We start from the raw sequence: 13,548 nt of genomic DNA, 5'->3' as shown, positions 1-13,548 counted from the left end.
CCTGCAATGTCTACCAGACTTCCTGTGTTCCTAGGACCTCCAGTACTCACAAGATCTCTTCTGAGTCTTCCAGAATTTCCAGAGTTCCTGGGACCTTCATTACTCACAGGATCCATGCTGGGTCTTCAGGATTTTCAGGCTTTTTAGGACGTCCTCTACCTCCAGGACTTCCAAAGTTCCCAGAAATTATGCTGCTCTAACCAGAAGAGTATTTAGCCTTTGAAGTGCCTGGTACTGTGTCATATTGACAGCTACCTGAGAGCTAAATTGATATAATTGATGTAATACTTAACTACCAGTTGTTTGTCGCTGACACAGACTGACCTGACTACTCTCCTGCTTGCCACCTGCCAAAAACCCTGCCTAGACCTGTCTACTCCATCATTTGCTGCCTGCCTCAACCCCTGCCAGGACCTGATTACTCCATCATTTTCCGTCTGTCTCAACCCCTGCCTGGACCTGATTATTCTCTCACCTGCTGCCTGCCTCAACCCCTGACTGGACCTGACCACTCTTTCACCTGCTGCCTGCCTCAACGGCTTCCTGGACCTGACTACTCTCTCACCTGCTGCCTGCCTCAACCCCTGCCTGGAGCTGATTACTCTCTCACCTGCTGCCTGCCTCAACCCCTGACTGGACCTGACTACTCTCTCACCTGCTGCCTGCCTCAACTGCTGCCTGGACCTGACTACTCTCTCACCTGCTGCCTGCCTCGACCCCAGACTGGACCTGACTACTCTCTCACCTGCTGCCTGCCTCAACCCCAGACTGGACCTGACTACTCTCTCACCTGCTGCCTGCCTTAACCCTTAACTGGACCTGACTACTCTCTCACCTGCTGTCTGCCTAAACCCCTGGCTGGACCTGACTACTCTCTCACCTGCTGCCTGCCTCAACGTCTGCCTGAACCTAATTACTCTCTCACCTGCTTCCTGCCTCAAACCCTGCCTGGACCTGATTACTCTCTCACCTGCTGCCTTCCTCAACCGGTGCCTGGACCTGATTACTCTCTCACCTGCTGCCTGCCTCAATCTCTGCCTGGACCTGACTACTCTCTCACCTGCTGCCTGCCTAGACCTGGCTACTTTCTTGCTTGCTGCCTGCCTTCACCCTGCCTGGACCCTATTTACTCTCTAACCTGCTGCCTGCCTCAATCCCTGCCTGAACCTGATAACTGTATTGTCTGGAGCTTTATGAATAATCTGCACCCTTTCTGTTTCAGCAACCCCCTTTGGTGGGGCAATTCTAAGGGACACAACCTGCTGCCAGTTTGCAGCAAAGAAAAGCAGGACCACAAGGGTTCCCAGGCCATCACTAGCACCAGGAGCTCTGGTGGAGACTATCTGCCACCTAGACTACTTTGGGTGAAACTGCATCACCTGCCAGGCGACATTATAACATGCCATTGGGTGTCAGCCTATGAAGCCACTTGCTGACTATGTTTCCACAGACACTGCATAGGCAGAGTATCCTTTATGTCCCAGAGAAGAGTAAAGGATGCAATTTGGCCATGGTAGCATGGATCTGCTTCTGCGCCTAGCATGGTCAGTATCCAACAGGAAACCCTTCAACGAGTTAGGGACTGGTAGTGTTTCTATAAATTAGAGGATGTTAAATGTTTACTATGAGAGACAGAGGGGTGTAGCCCCAACTTTTGCATTTTTAACATCACATGCATAAGATATCCCTGTATGATGTTACCTTCCATCAGCACCCAGAAGACGTCCCGTAAGATGGTGGTGGTGGTGGCCAGTACGAAGATGGAGAAGAGGAAGGTGCACACCGGGTCAGCAATCTTGTACTGCGGCTGGAGGCAGAAGGACAATGGAACATAAGACCAAGGCTTTTTTGTCTCAGAGACTAGGTTCACATATCCCCCCCCCCCCCATTCAGTGTCACCACTTGTCTCCGCCCCCTCTCCACCTATGACCACGTTTCCTTGGTTCCACCCCCTACCTACCTCTTAGTACCACCCTTTTTAGAGAAAACAGAACCAAGTATCATTTTGTAGAGTCATTTGTATGTAATTTGTTCATGATAACAAGAAAAACAGTAATATAGATCCCTTCTAGCCAGCAACTCGACATGTGCGGTTCCTTTCGTTCAAATTTTTCATTATTCTGACATTTGGATGTCTCCTGACTCATAACGAACCCCAAAAACCGAAAGGAAATTTGGATGAAATTTGAATTTGAATCAAATTCGAACAAGAAAAGAATAGCACATAAAATAACAGAAAATAATAGTTTATAACAGAATAGAAAAGAATAGACTAGACAATAAAAGAATAGAATAGACAATAAAAAATAAAATAGAAAAGAATAGAATACACTATAAAAGAATAGAATAGATTAGAACAGAATCGAAAAGAATAAAATAGAACAGAATAGAAAAAACTATAGAAAAAATATAACCGTCCTCCGCAATTTGAATTTCAAATAGAATAAATTTGAATTCAAATAGACTAGAAAAGAATAGAATAGAAAATAAGAGAAGAGAATAGAAAAGAATAGGAAAAAATAGAAAAAAAACTATAGAAAATAAGAGAATAGAATAGAAAAGAATAGGAAAGAATAGAAAAAAAACTATAGAAAATAAGAGAATTGAATAGAAAATAATAGGAATGAATAGAAAAAAAACAATAGAATAAAATACAAACAATATAACCATCTTCTGAAATTCCAATTTCGGATGGAATAAATTTGAATAGACTAGAAAATAATAGAATAGAAAAAAATAGAATAGAATAGAAATGAAAATAAGAGAATAGAATAGAAAAAATATAGAATAAAATGTAAAGATTATAACCATCTTCTGAAAATCGAATTTTGAATAGAATAAGTTAGAATTTTAATGACAATTTGAGTTTGAATTAGGTTGAATCTAAATTGAATTTTAATCAAATTGAATTCAAATAGACTAGCAAAGAATAGAAAATAAGAGAACAGAATCGAAAAGAATAGAACAGAAAAAAACAATAGAATAAAATACAAACAATATAACCATCTTCTGAAATTTCAATTTCGGATGGAATAAATTTGAATAGACTAGAAAATAATAGAATAGAAAAAAATAGAATAGAATAGAAATGAAAATAAGAATAGAATAGAAAAAAATAGAATAAAATGTAAAGATTATAACCATCTTCTGAAAATCGAATTTTGAATAGAATAAGTTAGAATTTTAATGACAATTTGAGTTTGAATTAGGTTGAATCTAAATTAAATTTTAATCAAATTGAATTCAAATAGACTAGCAAAGAATAGAAAATAAGAGAACAGAATCGAAAAGAATAGAACAGAAAAAAACAATAGAATAAAATACAAACAATATAACCATCTTCTGAAATTCGAATTTCGAATGGAATAAATTTGAATAGACTAGAAAAGAATAGAATACAAAAAAATAGGAGAATAGAATAAAATAGAAAATAAGAGAATAGAATAGAAAAAAAATAGAATAAAATGTAAAGAATTTTAATGACAATTCGAGTTTGAATTAGGTCGAATCAAAATTGAATTTTATTCAAACTGAGTTAGAAAACTAAACAAATTCGGATAATGAACTAAACGAATTAAACAAAATGAACTAACCTAAATTATTTAAACAACAAATCAAAAACAAAACACATTTTTTTCATTCTGCTCACGTCTACCAGCAACAACAGATCCCCCCAGTAACAATAGATCCCCCCAGCTAGAGGGTGTCAGCTGGGTCAAATTTAGGGCTGAGAGGCTCTGCAGGTCAGTTGATACCTCTCCCTGATCTAGAGACTTGGAGAAGTCTCTAGAACTCAGTGGGTGGGGGTGAGGATGGGATGGCCTGCACACTTAAGGGGCTTTGGCCAATCCTCAAGTAGGAGGCTTGGCAAGGGGTCAAGGCAGCCTTTAAGTATGACAGCACCTGCTCAGCGGCTGGAGAGTTTGGGTGAAAAATGGAGTGAAAGGCTGGATGCAGGAGTTTGGGAGGGGGCCCAGTGAGAAGGGGCCTACCTCCAAACTGAAGTTGAAAGGAGGATTGCTTAACCTCAGCAGTCCCCTGAGAGAGGACCACCTGCGCAGCAGGGAAGATGCCAGCCCAGTGGAAGGTCAAAAAGGCAGCCACAAAACCAGTAAGCTCTCAGGAGAGGGAGTAGTCCTACACCTCCTGGGCCGGATAAAGGGCATTCGGGTGATAAACCTGACTAGCCCCCATCTGGGACTGTTTGATTTAAAGAGACAAATTCCGGGTCCCCTTGCCCAGGGATTCACCCAGTACAGCTGGATGAGGAGGGGATTCATTTTGGGTCTGAGGTGGTATGCTAGGAGAGGCTGGAGAGCTCTCCAAGAAGAGAATGTTCTGTCTTTGGACTTCTACATAGCTGTTAAGGAGTTGTCCTCAGTTTACGGTTCCTTGGGCATCCCATACACCTCTCAACCCCATCCAAGTTCATTACCTCCTAATAAAACAAAAAAAAACAAGCTCAATGACTGTTGACTGTCTCCAGTGAACAAGGCCTGAAGAAAATGCGTGTTGCCTGGCTGTGCAGGACTAAAGGGGAACCCAAAAATCAGCGACTCCTAAGGGGGTAGTGGTCCATGTTAAAAGTAGTTGTAAACCCTTGCATATACCCAGTGAAGGGACTGTCCTCAGATAATAAACAGAGATTAACCAAATCTGCCTTTATAGGTTTTACCTGTTTATCTGCAGCCCTCCTTTCTCTAGAGCCACAGGGGCGGACTGACCATTTGGAAACTCAGGCACTGCCCGAGGGCCGGGGTCAGTAGGGGGCCCCATGAGATGCCCCTGGTACCTTTTTCATAGGCTTTTTTGAGTTTGGGCAAGGACACAGGGGCCCCATGATCCCCTATTGCCCGGGGCCCCATGAGTTGTCAGTCCGCCCCTGTACAGCCAGAATTTATAAAGCTAGTCTGAGAGTTCATAAAAAACGGGGGCAAAGAGCTGAAATTACACTTTGCAGAGCTCAGTGAGGAAAGCTATGAGAGCTGATTGGAGGGAGGAAGCGACATCCACCCCTTTACACAGCACATAGGAACAGAGCTGAGGCTTTCAGTCCCTCCCCTGTCACCATTTTTCTCTTGGTGTCAGGAAAACTTGTCAGAAGTGGCTCATGCTGATAGCAGGGGAACGAAGCAGCAGACGAAAATGACACTTAGTGCTCTGGACCGAAACAAGTACACACTATAGAGGGATATGCTTTGTTCATATTTCATGTCTGAGGTTTACAACCAGTTTAAGGTCAATGACAGTAGAGAGGCTGCCAGCAGGGCCCAATAAAATGTTGCTTTGGGGCCCCACGATCTGTTCTTACACCCCGGCACACCAAACCACAGCCTGGAACATTCTGCAGATAGCGACCTCATGTATCCCTCTCTGCCCACACCCCGTCTTCATTTCCCGTAACTTAATTTTCCTCTCTCACCTTCTCAGATGGCTCTTATTTCATGTAGAAAAGACTCGACATTTCTTCTACACAATTATACGATGCAAGAGGAGGAACGGGCGCACTTACAGCAGAGATTTCACTGGAAGCTTTTCTCAGTTACTGCCAGGTCTCAGGAAAATAATCCTTATGGTCGTCCCTTGTGGCCCCCTCGCAGCTTCTCAGATCACCTCAACAAGCACTTTGTAAAATCTGGCATGTAGAGCCTACTACGCATTCAGTCATTATGGTGACCCTTTGCTCACCTTGAAGTAGATAATAATGGCGGCCACCATCACCCCAATACTCTGCAGGAGGTCTCCGAGTACGTGGATGAAGGCGGCTCTGACGCTTGTATTGCCATGGGGTCCCAGTTGCAGGGGAAGGCCACCGGTAGGACTGTCTCCAATTTTCTCATACCCTGAGCCGTGGCTGTGGCCGTGGAAGGTGGTGGACTGGTGAAGGATGTAGGCCATGCTGAGGGAACAAGGAGATCCATAGTCATTATCGGGGATCAGGTTCTGGATTCTCACAAACAGATCTGCCTTTAGGGCTTGTTTACACTTGCTTCAAAATTTGGCACTGGACGCGCTTTTCTAAAGCGCTCTGAATGCCAAACAAAGCCCCTGTCACTAAATACAATGGTAAGCTCACAGCCCTGTTCACACTATTGTGTTTACTGTGCTTCAAAAATTATATCCCATGTCGCTTTCTTGGTGCTTCAAAGTGTCTCCAAAGCCTCCAAAGACATCTATGCAGGGGTGTATGTACTGCAAGGCAAACAAGGCATTTGCCTAGGGCAGCATTTTTTAGGGGGGAAGCACTGCCCCCCAGAAGAAGGGACACAGGCTGCATGGGGACTAGGTGAGATCTGAGGCTGTGGGCTGCTTGATGGTGCATGCAGAGCCCAACTGATGTTGGCCGCTGGGGGGGGTTGTTAGTGAAAGGCTCTCTCGGGTGGGGAGGTAGGGCTGGGGTGTTGTTGGTCACTGTCAGGTTCTCTCTCCGCCAGAGAGGGGGGGAGCCTCCAATTTTTGTGTTGCCTAGGGCAGCACAAGACCTAAATACACCAAAGCTCACCAATAGCACCTGCAGCTTTTGAGGGGCATTTATTCAGCTTTAGCTTTGCTTTGCTTTGGAGTTAATTGCTGGTATGAGATATCCCAGGATGCACTGGGGAACCAACAAGCAAACCAGAAAGATGTCACCAGCAGTCACTTCATGGTCATGTGTATATATTCTGGGAGTGACTGGTGCAGACGTCACATCTGGTGTGCAGCATGGAGCAGCATGAAGGTGAACGGGATCCGGACTGGAGCAGAGCAACTAGCAGACAGTACACGTGGTGTGCAACATGGGAACGCCATAGTGCAAGGTGAGCAGGGACCAGAGAGAGCGGACTGAATGGTGGAGGATCAGCGGAGCTGGGAGACTGGAGCAGGAGAAACTAGCAATGTCACATGTGGTGAGCAGCATAGGGGGAAATATAGCGAGAGGTGAGCAGGGACTGGAAAGAGAGTAGGATCAGTAAACCATAGGATCAGCAGAGCTGGGGGTTACTGCAGAGCAGGAGATCAGCAGAGCTGGGGATTACTGCAGAGCAGGAGATCAGCAGAGCTGGGGGTTACTGCAGAGCAGGAGATCAGCAGAGCTGGGGGTTACTGCTAAGCAGGGAATTAGCAGAGCTGGGGGTTACTACTAAGCAGGGAATCAGCAAAGCTGGGGCTTACTACTGAAAATGGAATCAGCAAAACTGGGAGTAACTACTGATCAGGAATCAGAAAAGCTGGGGATACTACTGAATGGGGCATCAGCAGAGCTGGGGGTACTACTGAGCAGGGGATCAGCAGAGCTGAGGGTTACTACTGAGCAGGGGATCAGCAGAGCTGGGGGTTACTACAGAGCAGGGGATCAGCAGAGCTGAGGGTTACTACTGAGCAGGGGAACAGCTGAGGTGGGGGTTATTACTGAGCAGGGGATCAGCAGAGCTGAGGGTTTCTACTGAGCAGGGGATCAGTAGAGCTGGGGATTACTACTGAGCAGGGGATCAGTAGAGCTGAGGGTTACTACTGAGCAGGGGAACAGCCAAGGTTGGGGTTACTACTGAGCAGGGGATCAGTAAAGGTGGGGGTTAGTAATGATCAGGGATCAGCAGAGTTGAGGGTTACTACTGAGCAGGGGATTAGCAGAGCTGGGGGTTACTACTGAGTAGGGATCATAAGAGCTGGGGGTTACTATTGAGCAAGGGACCAACAAAGCTGGGGGTTACCACTGATCAGTGATCAGCAGAGCTGGGGGTTACCACTGAGCAGGGATCAGCAGAGCTGGGGGTTACTACTGAGCAGGGATCAGCAGAGCTGGGGGTTACTACTGAGCAGGGATCAGCAGAGCTGGGGGTTACCACTGAACACAATGAACACAAAACGCACAAACAAAATGAACACAAAACGCACACAGGGCATTCGCTGAGCTTCATTAAAGCTTCAAAAAAGCATCACAGAAGCATCAAGAACACATCAAAAAAGCATATTGAAGCGGTAGGCGCTTTAATGTGTGTTAATGTTGAAGCAAGTGTAAATGGGCCCTAATGCTGCCTCACAAATTACTGCTTGGTGACAACACAGGAACACAATGGGGAGACAGGGACAGAATGTTGTCACCCTATAACAGGAAGTGCCTGAACAAGAACCTGGCCAGATTTTTAAAATGACATAAACATGCTAAAGCTTCTATATGAGTGTTTTGGTTTACATCAAGTTTAAACTTTCCTCACTCACATGATGTTGACGACCACGGCGCAGCCAGACGTGATCAGCATGACGTGTCCATCAATATCATAGTCGTTATTGATAATTCGGGCAGCAGCCAGGTACACCAACACCCCCGTCACAATCCAGATGGAGAGGACCGACGCCAGAGCCCCTAGAATCTCTACATCAATGGAGATATCACCGTCATCAGCGAGAATCCACCAAACACAATATCATGAAATACAAGATGAATCCACCAAATACATATCTACCACCCACGCCTGGCCCTCTGTGGAGTTCTACATGTAAGACCCAGGGGCGGACTGACAACTCATGGGGCCCACGGGCAATACGGGATCATGGGGCCCCTGTGTCCTTGCCCACACTCAAAAAAGCCTATAAAAAAGGTACCAGAGGCATCTCATGGGGCCCCCTACTGACCCCGGGCCCTCGGGCAGTGCCCGTGTGCTCAAACGGTCAGTCCACCCCTGGTAAGACCACATATAAAGCAGTTTCCACCCAGATCTCATTCCATAGAAGGCAGAAAAGTCTATGAAGGTTAGGGACAGCCAATGTCAACCTTTTGAACATGAAGGAACCCATAATGTAACTTTCCAGTCTCAGGGAACCCCTGCTGATAACGATGGTATCACCATCTCAAGGTACATTTGCGTAAATAGTATATTGTAGATGTAAGAAAAAATAAAAGAATAAAGAATGTGACATACTTCACATATTTGACAAATACGCCTCCTTTCAATGATGGTCAGTGGGTGAGATGCTACATTGGTGGTCAGTGGAAAGAATGCACTAGAGATCTCTGGGAAAAAGCTCTTTGGTGGTCAGTGGGAAGAATGACCCTTACATTGGTGATCAGTGGGAAGAATGTCCCTTACATTGGTGATCAGTGGGAAGAATGTCCCTTACATTGGTGATCAGTGGGAAGAATGTCCCTTACATTGGTGGTCAGTGGGAAGAATGTCCCTTACATTGGTGATCAGTGGGAAGAATGCTCCTTACATTGGTGATCAGTGGGAAGAATGTTCCTTATATTGGTGATCAGTGGGAAGAATGTCCCTTACATTGGTGGTCAGTGGGAAGAATGTCCCTTACATTGGTGGTCAGTGGGAAGAATGTCCCTTACATTGGTGACCGGTGGGAAGAATGTCCCTTACATTGGTGACCGGTGGGAAGAATGTCCCTTAGATTGGTGATCAGTGGGAAGAATGTCCCTTACATTGGTGGTCAGTGGGAAGAATGTCCCTTACATTGGTGATCAGTGGGAAGAATGTTCCTTACATTGGTGATCAGTGGGAAGAATGTCCCTTACATTGGTGATCAGTGGGAAGAATGTCCCTTACATTGGTGGTCAGTGGGAAGAATGTCCCTTACATTGGTGACCGGTGGGAAGAATGTCCCTTAGATTGGTGATCAGTGGGAAGAATGTCCCTTACATTGGTGGTCAGTGGGAAGAATGTCCCTTACATTGGTGATCAGTGGGAAGAATGTTCCTTACATTGGTGATCAGTGGGAAGAATGTCCCTTACATTGGTGGTCAGTGAGAAGAATGTCCCTTACATTGGTGGTCAGTGGGAAGAATGTCCCTTACATTGGTGACCGGTGGGAAGAATGTCCCTTACATTGGTGACCGGTGGGAAGAATGTCCCTTAGATTGGTGATCAGTGGGAAGAATGTCCCTTACATTGGTGGTCAGTGGGAAGAATGTCCCTTACATTGGTGATCGGTGGGAAGAATGTCCCTTACATTGGTGATCAGTGGGAAGAATGTCCCTTACATTGGTGACTGGTGGGAAGAATGTCCCTTAGATTGGTGATCAGTGGGAAGAATGTTCCTTACATTGGTGATCAGTGGGAAGAATGTTCCTTACATTGGTGATCAGTGGGAAGAATGTTCCTTACATTGGTGGTCAGTGGGAAGAATGTTCCTTACATCGGTGGTCAGTGGGAAGAATGTTCCTTACATTGGTGGTCAGTGGGAAGAATGTTCCTTACATCGGTGGTCAGTGGGAAGAATGCTCCTTACATTGGTGGTCAGTGGGAAGAATGCTCCTTACATTGGTGATCAGTGGGAAGAATGACCCTTACATTAGTGATCAGTGGGAAGAATGTCCCTTACATTGGGGGTCAGTAGGAAGAATGCCCCTTACATTGGTGACCGGTGGGAAGAATGTCCCTTACATTGGTGATCAGTGGGAAGAATGTCCCTTACATTGGGGGTCAGTAGGAAGAATGCCCCTTACATTGGTGACCGGTGGGAAGAATGTCCCTTACATTGGTGATCAGTGGGAAGAATGTCCCTTACATTGGTGATCAGTGGGAAGAATGTCCCTTACATTGGTGATCAGTGGGAAGAATGTCCCTTACATTGGTGATCAGTGGGAACAATGCCCCTTACATTGGTGATCGGTGGGACGAATGTTCCTTACATTGATGGTCAGTGGGAAGAATGTCCCTTGCATTGGTGATTAGTGGGAAGAATGCCCCTTACATTGGTGGTCAGTGGGAAGAATGCCCCTTACATTGGTGGTCAGTGGGAAGAATGTCCCTTACATTGGTGGTCATTGGGAAGAATGTCCCTTACATTGGTGGTCAGTGGGAAGAATGTCCCTTACATTGGTGATCAGTGGGAAGAATGTTCCTTACATTGGTGGTCAGTGGGAAGAATGTTCCTTACATCGGTGGTCAGTGGGAAGAATGCTCCTTACATTGGTGGTCAGTGGGAAGAATGCTCCTTACATTGGTGATCGGTGGGAAGAATGTCCCTTACATTGGTGATCAGTGGGAAGAATGTCCCTTACATTGGTGACTGGTGGGAAGAATGTCCCTTAGATTGGTGATCACTGGGAAGAATGTCCCTTACATTGGTGATCAGTGGGAAGAATGTTCCTTACATTGGTGGTCAGTGGGAAGAATGTCCCTTACATTGGTGATCGGTGGGAAGAATGTCCCTTACATTGGTGATCAGTGGGAAGAATGTCCCTTACATTGGTGACTGGTGGGAAGAATGTCCCTTAGATTGGTGATCACTGGGAAGAATGTCCCTTACATTGGTGATCAGTGGGAAGAATGTTCCTTACATTGGTGGTCAGTGGAAAGAATGTCCCTTACATTGGTGATCAGTGGGAAGAATGTTCCTTACATTGGTGGTCAGTGGGAAGAATGTTCCTTACATCGGTGGTCAGTGGGAAGAATGCTCCTTACATTGGTGGTCAGTGGGAAGAATGCTCCTTACATTGGTGATCAGTGGGAAGAATGACCCTTACATTAGTGATCAGTGGGAAGAATGTCCCTTACATTGGTGATCAGTGGGAAGAATGTCCCTTACATTGGGGGTCAGTAGGAAGAATGCCCCTTACATTGGTGACCGGTGGGAAGAATGTCCCTTACATTGGTGATCAGTGGGAAGAATGTCCCTTACATTGGTGATCAGTGGGAAGAATGTCCCTTACATTGGTGATCAGTGGGAAGAATGTCCCTTACATTGGTGATCAGTGGGAACAATGCCCCTTACATTGGTGATCGGTGGGACGAATGTTCCTTACATTGATGGTCAGTGGGAAGAATGTCCCTTGCATTGGTGATTAGTGGGAAGAATGCCCCTTACATTGGTGGTCAGTGGGAAGAATGCCCCTTACATTGGTGGTCAGTGGGAAGAATGTCCCTTACATTGGTGGTCATTGGGAAGAATGTCCCTTACATTGGTGGTCAGTGGGAAGAATGTCCCTTACATTGGTGATCAGTGGGAAGAATGTTCCTTACATTGGTGGTCAGTGGGAAGAATGTTCCTTACATCGGTGGTCAGTGGGAAGAATGCTCCTTACATTGGTGGTCAGTGGGAAGAATGCTCCTTACATTGGTGATCGGTGGGAAGAATGTCCCTTACATTGGTGATCAGTGGGAAGAATGTCCCTTACATTGGTGACTGGTGGGAAGAATGTCCCTTAGATTGGTGATCACTGGGAAGAATGTCCCTTACATTGGTGATCAGTGGGAAGAATGTTCCTTACATTGGTGGTCAGTGGGAAGAATGTCCCTTACATTGGTGATCGGTGGGAAGAATGTCCCTTACATTGGTGATCAGTGGGAAGAATGTCCCTTACATTGGTGACTGGTGGGAAGAATGTCCCTTAGATTGGTGATCACTGGGAAGAATGTCCCTTACATTGGTGATCAGTGGGAAGAATGTTCCTTACATTGGTGGTCAGTGGAAAGAATGTCCCTTACATTGGTGATCAGTGGGAAGAATGTTCCTTACATTGGTGGTCAGTGGGAAGAATGTTCCTTACATCGGTGGTCAGTGGGAAGAATGCTCCTTACATTGGTGGTCAGTGGGAAGAATGCTCCTTACATTGGTGATCAGTGGGAAGAATGACCCTTACATTAGTGATCAGTGGGAAGAATGTCCCTTACATTGGTGATCAGTGGGAAGAATGTCCCTTACATTGGGGGTCAGTAGGAAGAATGCCCCTTACATTGGTGACCGGTGGGAAGAATGTCCCTTACATTGGTGATCAGTGGGAAGAATGTCCCTTACATTGGTGATCAGTGGGAAGAATGTCCCTTACATTGGTGATCAGTGGGAAGAATGTCCCTTACATTGGTGATCAGTGGGAACAATGCCCCTTACATTGGTGATCGGTGGGACGAATGTTCCTTACATTGATGGTCAGTGGGAAGAATGTCCCTTGCATTGGTGATTAGTGGGAAGAATGCCCCTTACATTGGTGGTCAGTGGGAAGAATGCCCCTTACATTGGTGGTCAGTGGGAAGAATGTCCCTTACATTGGTGGTCATTGGGAAGAATGTCCCTTACATTGGTGGTCAGTGGGAAGAATGTCCCTTACATTGGTGATCAGTGGGAAGAATGTTCCTTACATTGGTGGTCAGTGGGAAGAATGTTCCTTACATCGGTGGTCAGTGGGAAGAATGCTCCTTACATTGGTGGTCAGTGGGAAGAATGCTCCTTACATTGGTGATCAGTGGGAAGAATGACCCTTACATTAGTGATCAGTGGGAAGAATGTCCCTTACATTGGTGATCAGTGGGAAGAATGTCCCTTACATTGGGGGTCAGTAGGAAGAATGCCCCTTACATTGGTGACCGGTGGGAAGAATGTCCCTTACATTGGTGATCAGTGGGAAGAATGTCCCTTACATTGGTGATCAGTGGGAAGAATGTCCCTTACATTGGTGATCAGTGGGAAGAATGTCCCTTACATTGGTGATCAGTGGGAACAATGCCCCTTACATTGGTGATCGGTGGGACGAATGTTCCTTACATTGATGGTCAGTGGGAAGAATGTCCCTTGCATTGGTGATTAGTGGGAAGAATGCCCCTTACATTGGTGGTCAGTGGG

At 45.9% G+C, this 13,548-nt stretch overlaps 1 protein-coding gene across 1 annotated transcript in view; it reads right to left on the bottom strand.

Moving 5' to 3' along the window:
- LOC149438528 (proton-coupled zinc antiporter SLC30A2-like) overlaps nucleotides 1-13,548 on the bottom strand; it is a 59,231-nt gene that overhangs the window by 20,462 nt on the left and 25,221 nt on the right. The window contains exons 4-6 of the mRNA XM_089659663.1: nucleotides 8,200-8,353; nucleotides 5,689-5,899; nucleotides 1,702-1,807 (exon numbers count right to left, since the gene is read on the bottom strand). Of these exons, the coding sequence (XP_089515789.1) occupies nucleotides 1,702-1,807; nucleotides 5,689-5,899; nucleotides 8,200-8,353 (471 nt within the window). The remainder of the gene's footprint in view (nucleotides 1-1,701; nucleotides 1,808-5,688; nucleotides 5,900-8,199; nucleotides 8,354-13,548) is intronic.

This window comes from Staurois parvus, unplaced genomic scaffold (assembly GCF_062004578.1).
Source record: "Staurois parvus isolate SC_StPar_1 unplaced genomic scaffold, SC_StPar_1.0 ptg001181l, whole genome shotgun sequence".
Taxonomy (NCBI): domain Eukaryota; kingdom Metazoa; phylum Chordata; class Amphibia; order Anura; family Ranidae; genus Staurois; species Staurois parvus.
This window is presented reverse-complemented; position numbering and strand designations above follow the sequence as displayed.